Here is a 19202-nt window from a genome sequence, read left to right as displayed (position 1 = left end):
ACCTTGTTCACATAATCACGACGTTGGAAACTGTCCAGCGTATCACGTTGCTTGTGCAGCTGCCTTAGATGTGTTTTTACGGCTGCGCGGAGCACTGAAGTCGTTAATGAGGTGTCTCATAGGATTTGCAGGAGCATGTGGGTGCTCGCATGGTATTCCCAAGTGGGATTGGTCAAGGCGAATGGCCTTGCGAGGTGTAGCAAGGGTGTTTGCTGACTGGACGCCGCGAGATGGGAAGCGCGGATGGGGTTGTTTGTTGTTGTTGTTGTTCTTGTAGTTTTTTTTTATAATGATTGTGGAACAGTATGGCTTTGGTCCCCATTGGCACCTGATGAGAATCGAGATGCTTAAGAGGAATTGGTGGGTTGTTTTCTGTCCAAGACACTACTGTAGGTGTTTGAGGCGCGTCACAAGTCTGTCAAACGAACACGAGGGCGCGCGCACACACACAGACACACACACACACACACACACACACACACACACACACACACACACACACACACACACACACACACACACACACACACACACACACACACATGGCGCTGTGGTTAGAGCTCTGGCCTGCCACTACGGAGGTCCGGGTTCGACTCTCGCCCGGGGCTGAAATAATAACAGTATCGCAGCGCTGAGGGGTGTTACTCCAACTCTCGTGGGCGGGGAGTTGGGGGTGTGTGTGTGTGTGCAAGGTCATAGCATTACCCATAGATCGGACTTACGAGCTCTGAGCTCTCTTCCAGGAGGGAAATAGCTATCGATCACGAGTCCAACACGTGATCCAAAGACCAAGTGAATACACACACACACACACACACACACACACACACACACACACACACACACACACACACACACACACACACACACACACACACACACACACTCTCTGTCTCTCTCTCTCTCTCTCTCTTGTGGCGCAATGGTTAGTTCCCGGCTGCCACTACGGCGGTCTGGGTTTGAATTCCGCCCAGGACTGAAATAATTTCAGTATCGTTGCGCTGCGGGTCGTTACTCCAACTCTCGTGGGAGGAGATTTGGGTGTGTGTGTGCGTGTAAGGTCACAGCATTACCCATAGATCGGTCATATATGAGCTCTGAGCTCTCTTCCGGTAGGGAAATAGCTGTCGATCACGAGTCCAACACGTGATCCAAGACCATGGTGAATCACACACACACACACACACACACACACACACACACACACACTCTCTCTCTCTCTCTCTCTCTCTCTCTCTCTCTCTCTCTCTCTCTCTCTCTCTTTTATTGTCTGGCGTAAGGCCTATACCGGCTCTATACATCTTACCCCAGTGACCAACCACTCTTGGCCCGGAGAGTGACCATCCCGCACCACCCACGCCCTTCATTGTGTTCGTTTCGCTCGGGTTTCGAACCTTTCATCTTTGCTTCCCCGCACTACGCCTAACCCTCAGTGTCTGAGCTTGGTTCTGTGTAACCCTTTTCAACGTGTATCGCTCCCAGATTTCTTATTTTAGTGCTCGTGTGTGTGTGTGTGTGTGTGTGTGTGTGTGTGTGTGTGTGTGTGTGTGTGTGTGTGTGTGAGGAGTACACATAACGCATTCCCCCCTTTCTTACTTTCCATTCTTCCTTCCCGTTCTTCCTTGTTGTCCTTCTTTCTCTTCCATTCCTTACTATCTACCTACGTACCTTCCTACCTACCAACCCACCAACCTTCCTACCCACCTTTCTACCCACCAACCTACTATCTACCTACCTACGTACCTTCCTACCTACCAACCTACCTACCTTCCTACCCACCTACTTACCCGCCAACACTACCTACCTTACCTACGTACCTTCCTACCTACCTACCCGCCAACCCTACCTACTTACCTACCTTACCTACCTTACCTACCTTACCTACCTACCTACCTACCTACCTACCTACCTTCATCTTATCTCACCCTCGGCATCACGTTCCTATGTTCCCTAATACTTCACATACTCCCCATTAGTGAGTTCCACATGACGGTACTACACATATTCCGTTTCACTTACGCATTCCCACCACATACGTAGCCACCCCCGCATAACTCACATGCGTCTACGAGTATGCGTTCCACATATTCTACAAAACCCAATATGCTACACATTGTACTCTACATATTTCAATGCAATTATACATCCACTCTACACATTCATCATCACATATGTCGCGCTTTTCACATATAAAATGAATTATTTTATTCAGCTCCTTAGATTCGTTTTCTTTGAGAGATATTGAAGGCAGTCGATTACCCATTTTCTATGGATAAATGATACTTGGTTTTCTTTGAAGCCCCAACTATATATTTATCTTGTAATATTTGTTTTCCTATGTAAAGGTTCGTGATGTCTATAGTATGACGTACTGTACATTTTACCATTGTCAATATAAATTTATTACATTTTCAGGAATTGTTTGTGTAACGTATTTTTTCAAAGACGTTTTCACTGCATGACCGTTAATGAACACTGACACCTTCGTTTATAAATAACACCCGCAATATTGGAATGCAATCCTTGTTCGCAGCATTGCACAAAGCAACAAAATGTAATATAACACAGATTTTATTTATTTGTTTATTTATTATTATTTGCCATGATTATTATTTTGTTTATTTTTTATCTATTTATTTGCACAGCAGTACACGACCTAACGAAATGAATCAACTGTGGACAGAAAAGTTTAGATTTGCAGTGTCGGCGGGTGAGGGAGTTGCCAAGTATCACTTTTACACACGACTCTTGATGACTGAAACTTTATGACCACAGTTGCGTCATGTCTTGGGTCGATTGTACATAAAAATTGTAAATTTTACGGGACTCCTTACCATCTGGGGGGAGGGGGGGAATCGCCTTCTCCCCACAGTGAAACCACTTTTGTCTCTTTACTCCCCCATCCGTAAGTCGGCCTAACTTAAGATATATCTTGTGCCTGTATTAACAGCTTGTTTTTTTCTAGTGCCTGTAGTTGGATTTTGTATAAACGGCTTTCCCCGCCGACATAGACCTCCGGCAGCGCCGCCTACACGTGGTGGGTGGATTGTCGGAGCTGGGGTCACGGCAGCATGTTCACCACCAAGCCGCGCCTACCCCAGGAGTCTCTTAAAGACACTCGAGAACCACGCCACGTTCCGTTTGCGCGTGTCACAGCGCCATTGCATTGTGGGAGTGTTTGTCTCCCCATCTGATGATGTTCCCATTTGTATAGGATATGTAATTTACATATACGTTATCATATAGAAATATATATATAATTATGCACTAAGATCTAGGTCTTGTATAGACATGAATTGCTTGCCACTAACATGCATGCCGCGTGAGCTTGTTCGCCTCTACCTGCGGCCGGAGCCACAGCTGGTCGCCGTCAGCATCGTCAGCCACTGACATGTCGGTTCTTTTTTTCGCTCTTGCAGACGAGCGACGACTCGGCGAGAACGAGAAGCCGCTGCTCGTGCAGCTCAACTGGAACAAGGACGACCGAGAAGGACGGTTTCTTCTTCGTCGTATGGATCTTCAGGTGAGTCGGGTGGCATAGCTCCCCCTTCTCCTTTTAATTAATTTATTAATTAATGCGTTTCTTTGTTTACTATGAGGGCCGGATTTACTATTAGGCATAGTAGGCCACTGGTCATAGCTCACCCCTCTCCTTTTAATTAATTGATTAATTTATTTATTTATTATTGTGTTTCTTTGTTTACTAAGAGGGCCGGATTTACCATTAGGCATAGTAGACCATTGGTCATAGCTCACCCCTCTCCTTTTAATTGATCAATTAATTAACTAATTGATTTATTTGTGTGTGTGTTTCTTTGTTTACTACCAGGGCCCAATTTACCATTAGGCATAGTTGATTGATTGATGGCACTGGGCTAGGGCCCACTAAAACTAGTTTGTCACCAAAGAATGGTAAAAGCATCCAATATTTCTATGAATTTGGGGACACACTGAGAGTTTGGCCTAGGGTCCACAAGTAGGTAAATTACCTTATACAATAGAATGGAATAGAAATAGAACAGGAATAGGTGCAAAGAGAACAATATATGAACGGGTGATCGTTCCTGTGACACTCACACTGTATGGGGTGGAGACTTTGAATTTAAGGGAGGCTGGAAGGAGAAGTTTAAATATGAAATGAAAAGTCTGAGAAGTATGGTTGGGGTTACAAGGTTGTATAGAATGAAAAATGAGGAGGAGAGCATAGATGGAAGTGGTGCTGGTAGATAGAGCTAATGAAGAGTATTAGGATGGTTTGGACACGTGGAAAGAAATAGTGAAGAAAGATTAGCAAAAGGGGTGTGGAAAGCAGAGGTGGATGGAGTGAACTGAGGAGGAGATGGATGGATGGGGTGAAAAGGGGTTTGAGCAAGAGGGGAATGTCTGTTGAGCAGGGAAGGGAGAAGGCAGTAGATAGGGATGGGTGGAGGATTATTGTGTATGGATGATATTTTGATGCCTCCTGAAAGGATTGCTCCCCATCTTCTTTATTTTCCATAAGAGGGGATGTAGAGGGGCCTGTCGCCTTGTAGGTGAAGTGGCCCTGCTGTGGATGTGCTGTGTCTTGCTGCATTGCTTCTGACCTGGGCAATGTGCAGGGGACAAAGATGACCCTTCAACCAGGAGGATTTAAGATATAAGGGAAAGGATTGATGGGCAGGACTGGGAAAGGTATAAGCCTTGTAAGGGCAAAGAAGCCAATCAATCAATCAATTGGTATAAAAATAAATATATTTTATTCATTATTATCTGAGCAAAATCTAAAATTGCTTTGAAAATGGATGGAGGGATGCAAAACATATCACGAGAAGAAGAAGAACCAGAGATTTGGAAAATACAGTGAATAAAGAAATTAATAGTTTTTTAAATTATTGAATAAATAGTTCAAGATATCACCATGGAAGGAACAAAGAAAATAATTTACTGGATCAAAGTCAAGTACTGGAAGAGTGCAATATTCTTAAAATATTGTACTCTCCAACTGAAAGTGTTCTAAGTCTGAGGTGAAACAGAAAATGTAAAAGGGGAAAGAGTTTCAGAGCCTCACAGAAAGAGAATGGAAAAAGTGAGGTGGCATTACCTTTTAACTCTCATTCTTGTTCAGTAAAAGAATAAAAAATTTTAGAGGTCTGGTACGGGATGAGCTCATAAGAATAAGTGATATACATTTACAAAGTTCAAAAGAATAGTGAAAGCGAAAAGAGCGATTGTAAAAAGATTAGGGGTGGTAGAAGAGGATGGATGTTCATGTAAGTGGGTTAGTACATGACATATGTTTAGCTTAAGTCATTATCACACTGGGATATTTTTCCTCTGACTGATGGAGAAGATTTGTAGCCCATAGCTTTTGGGAAGGAATCTGATATGCGGGAGGAAAATAATTTTCCATCAGTATATCAACTGATCCATCATCTAGGAGGAGCCAAGAAAAGAGGGAAAGAGGGAGGGGTGGTGAATGGGAGTCGAGTGGGTGGGGATGAAATGGGTGGGAGTGGAATTATGCCAATGATTTTTGGCTACCTCCCTTGTAAGGGGGAAAAGCCCTTGGTGTATGTATGTATATCAATTGATTTATGTATTTTTGTTGGGAAAACAAAGTAATTTCCAATAATGATTTTACAGCAGAAAATATTCTGTAGGTGGGCAACAAAGATATGGCAAAAAAAATAGCCCATTGTGATAATCCCTTTAGTGGGTGTTTGAAGACCCAAAAGTTGTAACGCATAGTTGGATGCCAGTATCTGACACAGAGGTTGTAACAGGTGGAAGGAGGTGTGATAAGTGAATTTCATAGGAGTGACATAGCACTCATCAAAGTCATGTTAATTTGGAAATAATTTTGTTCAGCACTGAACTAAAGATGGTTGATGACATGTCTATATTTATACCTCATACATATTATTGTGATTTAAGTTAAGATATATTGGGAAAAGGAAGCATGGGTTTAAAATATTTGGTTTCCTAAACCTATTTTCCCTTATTGTATAACACCCTTACAAGTACGAATCAGATATATTTTTATTCAGAAAATCAGCATTTTGTCACAATCTTTGCTTTCCAGTACCTCATAATAGACCTATGGCATCCCAGCTAGGCAAAATACAACCTAATTAGCTAGCTACCCATGGCCCTGTGTGGTGGTGTAACCAGATTGATGTATTAATATTTTCCCAGGGATGTAGCTTCCATTCTCTCACAACACTTAGTTGTCTTTCATAGAAAATGGACACAAATGTGATCATATGAGGTATGACTATTTGTGGAACCTTTTAAGAGGACAAACATTATAGATTTATATATAGTTTAATGCCCATGTTGACTGGATCTCCTTTTACCAACTCTTGTTGTTGGTTTCTTAATAAAAATCTTTTGTAGGAATGAAATGAACTTCATTATGCATGAATGCATGATGGAGAGCTGGGGTGGAGAGAGTTGGCAGATAGAGGTAATATGATAGTTTGAACATATGGAAGGAATGACTGAGGAAAGATAAGATAAAGTGTGGAAAGCAGAAGTGGATGGAGTGAACTTGAGGGGAAGACCAACAATGAGCTATGGGATGATGTGGACACTGGATCCAAGAGGATTGCTGGTTGAGCAATGAAGAGAGAGTGCCAAAGATAAGAGTGAGTGGAGAGTGTTTATAAATGGATTAAGAAATGACATGGGCCAGAGTGATATCCTTGTATGCTCTGTAATAGGTGAAGGGGAGGGAGGTGAGGGTCAACTAGATCCAGCAATTGAGCCCATCTATGGAAGCACTTACTGAGTGGACGCCGTGAGATGGGAAGCGTGGAAGAGGGAGACCAGACAGAAGGTGGAGAGACGAGATTGAGAAGTTTGCAGGAGTTATGTGGCAGAGGATGGCATGGATGTGTGACTCATGGAATGCTATGAAGGAGGCCTTTGTTCAGCAGTGGACTCAGAATGGCTGACTTGATTGATGGAAGTGCTGTCTTGGTGCATTGCCTTTTGATGCAGGGGACAAAAATTATTTTTCACTCAAAAAGTGCTGAGATGGGAGGGACAACATATTGGTTTGGGATGGGTGTGAGATAGGTTTACAATCAGTGTATAGTATCCATGTACCATGGGCTTTTTCCCCCTTACAAGGGAGATACCCAAGGCAAAAGGTACATAACCACTCCCACCCATTCCACTTCCATCCACCATCCTTTCCTTCCTCTCATCTTAGCTCCTCGTGGATGACAGGTCATCCCTGTATTCCAAATTGTCTCACATAAGTAGATTATTGCTGGCAGTATACATAATGAATCATAATTAACATATACTGCTAACAATAATATATGGACAAGACTTGGAATCTGATGAGGCGATGGGGGCAAAACTTGGGAATGAACTAAGAAGAATGGAGAGATCAGTGGTGGTAATAATGCTGAAAGCCAGAGAGGAAGTTGGGTGAGACAGCAGATTGGAGTGAAAGATATAGTGGAGGGGGTGAAAGAGGAAGTGGAATTGGGCAGGTAAGTTAGTGCAAACGACTGATGGGCGATGGAGCAAGTGTGTTACTGACTGGACATCACAAGATGGGAAGTGTAAAAGAGCCCAGACAGAAGGTGGAGAGATGATAGAGAAATTCACAGGAGTAACATGGCAGAGGTTAGCACAATTGTGTAAGTCATAGAATGGTATGAAAGAGGCCTTTGTTCAGCAGTTGACTCAGAATGGCTGGTTGTTTGATTGATTGATTAATTAAGATAGGTGTAGGGTGAGTGTTGTTAGGAATATCATAAGAACTTAAGAATGAAGGAGACTGCAAGAGACCATAAGGCCTGCACTAGGCAGTTCCATGTCCATTACCACCTGTCATCCCCATCCATAAATTTGTCTAACCTTTTCCTAAAACAACTGATAGTTTCAGCGCTCACTACATGGTTACTAAGTCTGTTCCATCCATAGCAAATATTAGCTAAACTTCTTCAACCTTTAGTATTGCAAAACAATAGGTTGTATTTATTTTGAACTTAGTGGAAAAGTGCTGTGGTTATGAAATTGTGGTGAATTGGTGTGTATTATTCTTATTAGGTCTTTTCCCTGTAGTCAGTTACTATGAACCAGGGACTATTGACCTGCTTGTAATTGTCATACGAGATGGACAGTGGAGAGGCTTGTATCCTTGCTGCTTTTCTTCAGATCCCATTAAGACCCTTAGCTCCATATGGAGGTGCAACCTAGAAAGATATATAGTGAAAATGTAGAGCTTTTTCTAAGATGTATATTTGTTCAACAGAAATCTGGCACCCTACTACAATCAATCACACCAACATCAGCAAAGACAGATGTTCCTTTCCAACGCAAACTTTCCAAGAGAGAGAAAAAAGAGCTGAAGAAGCAGGAGAAGATGAGAAGAGCTATGGAAGGCAATGTGAATGATGCTTCTGTGGCCGAAAAACTTTATACAGGTAAGTCGTGCTTGTCGTGTTGTATTGTCTTGTATTTTGCATGTATCTCTTCACCACAGTTTTCAGTTTGCTTTGCGGCATGCTTCTTGTGAGCTACATAGGAATTGGTTGGCATCTTTTTCAGATATTTAAATTTCCCTTCATTCCTTTGCCCCATACTGGGGTATTGACTACAAAATGATAATCAGTTAATACCATATGAACTTGATTCATATGGTATTCATTTATGTTATGAGACAAAAACTCCTTTCATTGGGGAATGCTTAACCACTTTTTAATCTTAGCTTTCTCTCATTTTTCATCTATGCTGCTTAAATCTCTACACATCTAAGACTCCACCACTTATTTTCTCATTCTTCTGTTAGAGTAGAGTAATAATGCCCCTACATTGTTCACATGCATAATGTAAAAGGTGACTAAATGGGGTGAAGTAAGGGGAGACTTGAGATTTCCCTTTCTGTGGTTTTCCTTGTTGGGGTTGTCTGATGCCTTATCCAGATAAACAAACACACACACACAAACAAACAAACAAAGTCTGTTCAACACCTTTCTACTACATACACCACCCAAACACAAAAGACTTTTATGTATCACCCCAGACATAGAATATGAGCCATGCCTGTGTGTCAGAAGAGAAAACACTTATTGCCCTACGGCAGTGTTCTTAACCTGGGGTGCTAGCACCACCTGGGGGTGCAGAAATCAATTTTAGGGTGTTCTGGGAAATGTTGAATACATGGGTGTAAAATATTACTTCCATACTCTTTTCTTTTTTTTGGGTTTTCTTACTATTTTTTTATCAACAATGGTAGCAGTTGGTTTTAGTTTTGAGAAATCAACAACATGAATGAGCAAACAGTACTTCATTTCACTCTCCTTTATCCATTTAGTAATAAGAATTTAACCAGGTTTAGTGGGTGCAAAACCTACCTCAGGGGTGCTAGGATCAGAAAGGGTTAAGAAATGCTACTCTAGGGTCTTCCCGAAGGTTCCTACCCAAGTGGGGCTGTCCATGATACAATGTTACAGGCTGCAATAAACTAACTCTTGTGAGTAGTTTCCATGCTGTGACTTGGCAACCTTGGCAAAAACCATTAGTCCATAATGTAGAATCCATGCATTTCTTCTACTTTCCAATTTTCTTCACTTTTCCTGCACTTCACCTTGCATTTGCTAGATTATTTACAAATTGTTCCATTTTACCACCCAATGCATTTGAAGACAAACCACCCAAACTCCCCAGTCCTTCAAATCCCTACAAATGCCCCACAGAAACATCCTCTCCAAAAGAAGCAAGAGGCAGATTAGCACAACTGTATTCAGGCCACCACCCAGCATGAAAAGGTTCCAGCACAGAATAGGCCTGTTTGTAGAAACCAATTGTTCCAGATGGTATTATCTTCAAGACTGAACATGTCATCTTATACTGCCTCAGTCTAGGCTTACCCAGAGAACAATATAATATTTTTTTTCTTGAGTGACTCGTGGGCCATTCCGGTGGCTGTTGCCAGTCACTTGAGTGCCATGGGTCTTCTGTAAGACCAAGAATGGTTTGACTATGGATTGACCAACTTCCCGCTGTGCCACATCTTCTCAACCATCTTTCATTATTTTAATTCCCACTCTGTAATGGGGGAGCCCCATCATATTTGTCAGCATCCTGAGATATCTCTGGGCAGTCATAAGAACATAACATAAGAATGAAAGAGACTGGGAGAGACCATGAGGCCTACACTAGACAGTTCTATGTCCATTACCACCTGTCATCCCCATCCATAAAGTTGTCTAACCATTTCTTAAAACAACTGATAGTTTCAGCGCTCACTACATGGTTACTAAGTCTATTCCATTCGTTGACCACCCTATTAGTAAACCAATTTTTGCCCTTTTCCTTCTTAAATCTAAATTTATCTAGTTTAAATCCATTACTGCAAGTCCCAATTCAGACATACACACAGTTCAGATAGAAATGCAAGTTTTAATCTCATGAGTTTTAGGCCAACCCGGTGGCCACAGTCTGTCGCAAGAGAGAACTGTTTACTGTTTACACTGACACTGGTACTCTTCATTCATCAAGAGTTCAAATTTTGGTTATAGGGCCTCACAGCATACAAGGGACAAGTGTCCATGATGAAGTAGGTAAATGTTTAAGTGTGGATATATTTGAAATGTTGGGACCAGCAATAGAACCTTCAGAAAAAATCATCTCCCTGCTGCCTATTTTTCAAACTTGTTCAACATCTTTATCACGAGTCTCTGAACTGGTGCCAGTGTCTCTCTTTATCAGTTTTCACTGTATTTCCTTCACCTTTTTACAAAAGAGGGCTAAGAACCAATGACTGCTCCTCTTTTCTTGTTCCTATTTGTTGGTGACATAGAAATAGGCCCACACACAACACAGAGAACAGTCCATTATTTTCCCAGAGAGATCTGTGGGACTGCCTGTCTTTTAAGACTTATCTCTAGCTTACTATTACCCTCACCTCTTGTACATCTCATCACCTTGCTTTTATCCACATTTATATTCAATTTCTTCCTATTTCATAACGTGTATATTAGTTTACTGATTCAGGGTCATGTGTATTTTGTGATATTCTGTCTGTTCTTTTTCTTTTCCTTGTTCAATGAAAACCACTTTTTTGAACTATCAATGTACTCTGGGTATGTGGTGTTTATTGAATAATTAGTTGTTAACTTTGTTTATTGATTTTACAGAGCTTCCCGAGACAAGCTTCACACGCAGTATCAGTAATCCTGAGGCAGTGATGAGGCGACGTAGGGCACAGAAATTGGAAAAGAAGCTTCAGCAGTTCAGGAGCCGAGATGGTGGCCCAGATACAGGAGGAACTCTGAAAGTGTGTATCATAGCTTGACTACTTTAATGTTGTTGTTTCATTTGTCTTAGTCATACAACTGTTCTTTGGCTGTTGCCAGTTGCCAGAGGGCTGTGAGTCTTTTGCAAAAGACACCTGGGGCAGTGGATTGATTAACTCTGGCTTTATGGGAGATAAAAAGGGGAAGAAGAAAACCATTCTATTGAAGTATTTCTTTAGGATGTGACATTTATTGCTTTCCATAAAGATTTTGGAAGATGTAGTCCCATGAAAGAAAAAGCCTTTGGGTATATGTATGTATATTATGAATACTGCTGACACATTTTCTATACTTATAACTTTGGGACCAACAAATCAGAAGATAACATAGATTGTAGAAGGGCTTTTCTTTAGTTTATATCTTTGTTCATATTTGAATATCGTGTCTTGTGTACTGTATTTGGGGATGTATATGAAAAGAAGGTTGTATAAAAGAGTGATTGTACGGAGCTGAGACTTGGAATTTATGGGAGGTGAAGTATTCAAGTTTGTCTAAAACAGGGTAGAGTGCCAGAGGACTGGAGGAGTGCCTGCATAGTTCTGCTTTACAAGGGAAAAGGGGACAAGTGTGAATGTAGTAGTTTCAGAGGTATCAGTTTGTTAAGTGTAGTTGGGAAGGCTAATGGGAGGGTTTTGTTTGAAGATTTGGAGAGGAACAGAGAGAGTAATTGGTAAGGAACAGTGTGGGTTTAGGAAAGGTAAGAGTTGTTTGGATCAGATTTTTATGGTAAGGCAGATTGTGAGAAAGCTTTAGGAAAAGGTAAGGATGTTTTTTGGGCCTATATGGATTTGGAAAAGGCTTATGACAGGGTAGACAGGAAGGTACTGTGGGTATTGCAATTATATGGGATAGGAGGAAAGCTGTTAAGAGCAGTCACGAGTTTTAAAGAGAGTATTAGAGCTTGTATTAGAATTAGAAATGGAGAGAGTGAGTGGTTTGAGGTAAAGGTGGGACTTTACCAGGGATGCATTATGTTGCCTTGGCTGTTCAATTTATACATGGATGGGGTGGTGTGAGAGGTAAACACAAGGGTAATGGGCTGGGAGTTGGAGATACTTAAAGAAAATGGAGAAAAATGGGAAATATGCTAGTTGTTGTTTGCTGATGACACTGTGCTTGTGGCAGGATCAGAGAAGGGATTAAGGAAGTTAGTGACAGAGTTTGAGAAGGTGTGTGAAAGAAGGTAGTTGAAGATAAATGTGAGTAAAAGTAAGGTGATGAGATGTACAAGTGCAAGTTGGGCTGTGCACATTGAAAAATAGAATTAAGAACTCATTTGTTGCCTGAGGGAAGACTAGAGATATGATTGTGGAAAGTACAAGTGAATGGTGTTTATTTGAGAAAATCAAGAATGAGGTAGATAGATGAACTAAAAGGAGCATTAGACGCAAGATGAATGCCTGTTGGGTGAGGTAGAGAGAGTGCAAGAGACTGGAGTTGAAGAGAAGTTGTGAATGAATAAAGAAATGATATAAAGTACTAACCTCTCATTAATGGACTAAAAGGGGGGTAACAGTGTCCGTTGATGTGAATAATCCGTTGATTTGGAGTGGTTTTTGGGTGGCATAGTGATTGCACAGCACTAAACAACAGCACCAAAAACACAGCGAAAACACCGCAAACACAGCTAATTAACATCCGTTAATGAGAGGTAGTACTGTACCATTGAAGGGATATTCTTGTCTGCCCTTATATAATTGATTCAGTTTAACACCAGGAACTTACACTTATCATGGGGCTAGGATGGTGTCCCTTACAAAGGACTTTGTAGCAAAGGATTTAATTAACTATGCCTTTGGTCCAACTCCCTGACTGTAGGATTCAAACCATTGTCACCCCGACCTCTGTTTTAATTAGCTATGCTCTAGCTTGCTTGGACAGCAAGCATGCCCTTATATACATACATACATATACCAAAGTCTATTTCCCCCTTAAAAACCACTTCCACCAATTCCGTCCCTAACATACTCCACTCCCCTCCTCTTTCCTCCCTCTTATCTTGACACCTGGATGCTGATTTAATGAAGGAGCCTTGCTGTGGATGTATTTACCTAGTTGTAATATACGGGAGGGGAGCTATGCTCGTGGTGACCCGTCTTTGTATCTCTCCACATCAAGTTTTATATTAAAATCTTGTATATGTGCTGTGTCTTGTGACACTGCTTCTGACCCAGGGCAGTGGGCGAGCCCATATATAAATATTGTATAAATTTATCAAGAGAAACTGAGCTGTAGCTTCAATTATTACATGTGTTTCTTTCTTTTACAGATATATGGTGAATCGTTATGTCCAGATGTGCCATATAAAACTCTGCTTCTTTCCATTCGTGACACATCCCTGCAAGTTGTTCGTGAAATGCTGGACAAATATGGCCTCTATAGGGAAGATCCCAACAATTATTGTCTTGTGCAGGTTGGTTGATTCTTATTTTTTGATATGTAGTAAATAAAATAGGTAAACACCCATTAGCTTCTTATATACTGCAACAGCTGTTTTCTCATTACAGTATATCAGTGATTATTAGAGTGTTATCAGTAGTATGTATAATTTATTGGGAGATTAAGGAGATGAATGCATCAAATAATGTCCCGATCTAGTGCTGTTTTATCATCAAGAGCCTGTGAATTGGTATATCTGTCACATGTTGTCTGAGAGAGTAATATACCTAGGTCTCTTAATCCAAAATTTACCAACTGCTACTCGTGTAGATGCATTGGCACGGGATATTAACCCACTTCGGGAATTGGCCCAGGACATAAAACACCGCCAATTGCTAATGTGGGTTTACATCCAGGGCCCAGACGTCCACTCAAGTAGCAGTTGGTGAGTGTTGGATTAAGATACCTGGGTGTACTTGATTATTGTCAATCCAGCACATAATCCATGACTGGTGAATCACACATTTACAACCAATGGGGACAGAACCAAAAGTTAGGTAAAAAAAATTCACCCCAGCAACACACTACATACATACATAAAACTTTTATTTATTAAAGCTTATCCCCTGTGCTTCACAACACATCCTTACAAAAATATATACGCATACCCAGATTACAAAACAAAAATCACAAGGTGGACTAAGTAAATCCACAATGAAACGGAGAGCTCCGTACGAAAATCTAGAAGAGGAAAGTCACCCAAGAAACATCGAGTCACTCCAACTTACTTTCAATAGGGCAACCACCCAGCACTTAGACATTATCAGGACAGAATAGGCCTGGCTGCCAACAACACTACTAATATGGACATTACCATGGACAGTTTCAGGATGATGACACACTCTTGAAGCAGTCTTCATTGAATCATGTTGAATATGGGCTGGCTGAAGGTACTCATGAGGCTGTTGATTGCTATCTTACCAGCACTGATGAGTGATTGTGTGATCGTAATGGGAGTTTTGTTGTTTCTTGGTTTTCATGACTACCCAAAGACCCAAAACATGCTCCATTGTGTCACAGTTGGCTTTACTGTGAGATGAGATTCCAGAGCACTGTTAATTTCCTATTTGCACCACTTTTTAGTTTTGACTCTGGAGTTGGTGTGTAATGGTGTACTTGAAATATTGTATATTTATTATTGTATCCTGTACATATGTTGTAAGAACCAAGTGTTCTGCTCACTCGCTCAAGAGTTTTCCCGCTCTAACTTGTGGTCGTCCCCAAGTGGGTAGTTTCTATCATGCCTTCCAAGCATACGCACATTCTTATCTGTTGTGCTAATTAATATATACAATTTGATCTTGTTCTATTAGCCACCCTCATACAGGTGAGGTTGTAAAGCCACATCCACATCATCATCAACCAGCAGGTTTATCGTTTGATGCACAGTGCTGGAGGTTTGGCAGTACACCTCTGTTTGAGTGTTGATTTTGTGCCAGTTTGGTTGAATAAAGTTGAAGATTCAACGATTGCAATGTAAAAGCTACTTAAGCTAATTAGATTTATTGTGATATTTAATTGAATCCAGTTTAACTAACTGAACCTGAAATGACAGCTTAACAAATTTTAAACTCTTAACTAGCTCAGCAACACTGGGAACAGAGTTATCACAATTGAAATGAAGATTTCAAGAAATATGAGTGTTCCAAAAATGGATTAAATGAGAAATTTAGTGGTGAGGTAGGGAACAGGTGTTGGAAGAAAGCTGTCTGCTCAGGTAGACCAGAACTTGTTTGAATATACAGAATGCTTAGTCAGATCTCTTGTACAGGAGACCCACAGCCATGAAAAATTCAGTCATAGTCACTGGGTTAGTTCACATGTCACTCAGTGAAGAGACTTATGGAATTCTCTTGAGTGAATGTATGGAGGGAAGTACAAGAGAAAGTGGCCTGTATTTACCTAGTTGTATTATACGGGAAGGGAGCTATGCTCATGGTGACCCGTCTTTGTATCTCTCAGCATAAAGTTTTTTCTTAAAATCTTGAATAGTATTTGCACACACTGTTTCTTTGTCTAATTTGTTCCAAGTATCTATCACTCTGTGTGGGAAGCTATTTTTTTTAAGATCTCTTCAGTAATTATCTTTTTTTAGTTTCTTTTTGTGTCCTCTTGTTTTTCCATTGTTTTTTTTCAGTGTAATGATTGTATCTAGGGCACTAGGTGACTGTTGCCATACAACTTCTGTGTTGGTATAGTGCTGGGTGATGACTTGATGGTAGGAAAGCTAGTGCTACTCTTGTATGTCTTGGGAGTGATTTCTCTTTTGGTTTGATGTTCAGGTGAAGTATCTATAGTTCTACTTGGTGTTTGTTTTGTCATAATGTGGACCCATTTTCAAACCCTCTTACCTCGATCAAGAGGTGCTGCCCTGAGGGGCTGACACTTGGTGTACAGGCTTGGCCCAAGATTTCTCTATATCAACTTCATCTTTATTTGTTATACGTTTTCACTCATGGAGAGCTGACAACTTGCAGAGACCAGTGATGAATACTTGCATGTGGTGGTCCAGCAAGACGGACAGCAAAGCTGCCCATTTTCAAAACCCGTCATCCCCCAACCTCCATCAGGAGTTGCAGCCCTGAAGGGCTGACACTTGGTCTCTGGATTGGGCCTAAGATCTCCCTCTTACACTTTTTCATGCATGGTGACTTCTCTTCTCTCTGTATAACTTTCAACCAGTGAATTTAGAAACAGTCCCATGCTGATGCATCACAGACAACAGTCCAGTGTTTCTTTCCAGAGAGATCTATGGAAGGTTCTGGAGACTGTTGCCAGCCACTGTATGACTACAGGTTTTCCACATGGCAAAAATTCAGATAACAAATTATTGATAACTGGCAACTGCTTCCCTTCTCTCACCACTTTCAGCCAGTGACATATAGAAACTGTCCCCACACTAATATAACGCAGACAACAGTTTAAAGGATCTTCTAAGATCTCTCTCTCTCTGGGAAAGCCCAAAGACCATTGCCAGCCATACGCACCAAATTTTTTTTCCTCCTTATAAAGGGGTGGCCAAATCAAAGCAGACACCCACCCTAAGGGGGATTGTGGCCTTTATGTATTGTATTTGTATGTAGGATGCTCGCTGGCTGACCGAGTTAGAGCATCGCTACTTGTGACTTAGGTCAAGGGGATGGCTGTTTGAACCCTGCCACCAGTGTTGAATTAAGGGCATGTGTCATTAAAGTCCTGATAGGGGAGTTTTGCGACATTAAACCAAATCATTAAATCAATCGTATGTGTAGTTCTATTCAGGTAAGAGAAAGGTCATGCAGTCAATAGAGCAAGATTAGATTATTTTCTAATATTTATTGATCACCATTATCTTTTCCAGACTGTAGTGAACGAGGAGAACAACTATGGAGGAGATGGTTCAACCCCACACAAAGAATACATTCTGGATGATGACGAGTGTCCCCTTGCCATCCTGATGAATCATCCACCATCTAGAGGTGAGTACTGTGCAGGAAATGAGAGTGAATGAACTTGGAACCTGTTTGAGTGTTGGTATGAAGTGAAATAGTCAGTATGTTGCTCCAGTGTATGCTGATTGCATTTTTGCCCATATAATTGGGTGATTGAGTAGAAGTGTACCATGACTCTTAGTACGTATATACATAATTATTTGTCACATAGAAGTCAAAGCCTTGATGAGAAAGGAAAAATGCCAGATAATGTAGCAGTAGGGCCACAACCAAAAAGGCAATAATTTTTGGCTGTTATGGAGCACCAAGCCCATGAAAGGATGACTAAATCCAAGCAGCCAAGAGGTGCAGGCCATCTATGCAAAACATGAGCTTCTAGCTACCCAATGGTTGTGTTGGGAGAGCATGATATCATATGATAGTTCTTACGATTCGCACTTTTTCCCAAATTATTATCTAATCACAACCATTCTCCACTCACACCTATTTTTTTGCCATCTCCCTTTCCTGCTCAACAGACATATCCCTCTTGCTCAAATCCCCCCTTTCATCCTCTCCATCCATTTCACTTTTGCTCTTCCCCGCAAGCTCACTCCATCTTTCCTCACTCGTTCTTTTCATGTGCCCAGACCATCTCAATAATCTTTCATCTGGCCTATCTGCCAGCTCCCTGTCCACCCTCGCTGTTTTCCTTACCTCCTTTCTTACTTCATCCATCCTCATAACATCCACCATGCTTCTCAAACACTTAATTTTAAACACAATGAAATTTTTCCTCTCTGCCTCTGTCAAATACCAAATCTCCATCCCATACATTGTCATAGGCACAATCATCTTTTCGTATAATCTTCTCTTTGCATCCATTCTCAGATACATAGATCTTGTGACACTTTTTATTCCTTAAAGTCATATACTTGTTTTATTGGAAAAGAACCCTAAAACTCTATGCCTCATTTGGTCTTATGACTCTGTCCAAATATCAGAGACCTGATAACAAAAATAATCTAAAAAACAAACTTACATAAATCCAAGGTTACCTCTGACTTTAGACAATAGCAAGAAACTCTAATAACCATCTACAATCATTTCATAAAAACCAACCTCGACTATTCCTTGCACAGCTTGGTTCTCAACAATCAGCAAGTTAAACACAAACAATTTACAAACCTTACAGAATGTAACACTGAGATTAATAACAGGATACACCAAAACCACCCCTGTTGGAGATGTGCATGCAGAACCCAGTAGAAGACCATATGGAAGCAATAGGAACAAGATTCTGTATCATAACCCTGAAGACCTCACACTCTTCACACTACATTTCAAGTACCACCAACAGAACAAATTTAAAAGCTACACCAGCAGCATATTACTTAAACATTAATAACAACCTACCACCTACACCATGCAAAACATCTAAACTCAGATCACTAAACAAACCCATCAAGGAAAACCATCAAAATCGATACTCCAACAACCACACGTAGATGTAAGCTGTACGGAAAAAAATCATGCCACACCTGACAAGAACCACACAGGGACACCTATGCTCAAAGCACCATCCATCATTAAAATGGTATCAACACATAATAGGCCTGGCCACAGATTCAAACTGCTTCAGGTGCAACCACCTCACAGAGGACACAGAACACCACATACTACAGTGCCCTACACTAACAATCCCTGATCAAGTTATGGTTCCACCTGGAGGCTGTTGCCAGATACAAGAAGGCCACAGCGGGTTAGGGTAATGTTATTTGAGGCAGAGGTTGAGATGATGATGATTTGAATCCTGCTTGGGGTGAGTTGAACTAAGGGCATAGTTCATTAAATTTCACTTTACAAAGTCTACTATAAGGGGCACCATCCTAGCCTCCCAGTAGAGGGGAGTTTGTGACTTTAAACCAAATTATCATCATCACCATTTCTATAGAACATTTATGTTTGTTTTCACTTGTTTTGATTTTACTCATCATTATGTACATAACTTGACTATGTGAGAGGAAAATGCTCTAATACAAGTTACTTTTGAAGT

General features: G+C 41.0%; 1 protein-coding gene across 5 annotated transcripts in view; it reads left to right on the top strand.

Annotated features, from left to right (window-relative positions):
• Nucleotides 1-19202, top strand: part of LOC143039592 (afadin-like) — an 879482-nt gene that overhangs the window by 309285 nt on the left and 550995 nt on the right. For all 5 annotated transcript variants that reach the window (XM_076209825.1, XM_076209828.1, XM_076209829.1 and 2 more), the window contains 5 exons: nucleotides 3420-3523; nucleotides 8252-8423; nucleotides 11139-11278; nucleotides 13567-13710; nucleotides 17077-17194. In XM_076209825.1, coding sequence (XP_076065940.1) covers nucleotides 3420-3523; nucleotides 8252-8423; nucleotides 11139-11278; nucleotides 13567-13710; nucleotides 17077-17194 — 678 coding nt within the window. The remainder of the gene's footprint in view (nucleotides 1-3419; nucleotides 3524-8251; nucleotides 8424-11138; nucleotides 11279-13566; nucleotides 13711-17076; nucleotides 17195-19202) is intronic.

Source organism: Oratosquilla oratoria, chromosome 26, assembly GCF_046742065.1.
Source record: "Oratosquilla oratoria isolate Oo_2021 chromosome 26, ASM4674206v1, whole genome shotgun sequence".
NCBI lineage: Eukaryota > Metazoa > Arthropoda > Malacostraca > Stomatopoda > Squillidae > Oratosquilla > Oratosquilla oratoria.
Note: the sequence above shows the minus strand (reverse complement) of the source record. Positions and strands in the feature narration are given on the sequence as shown.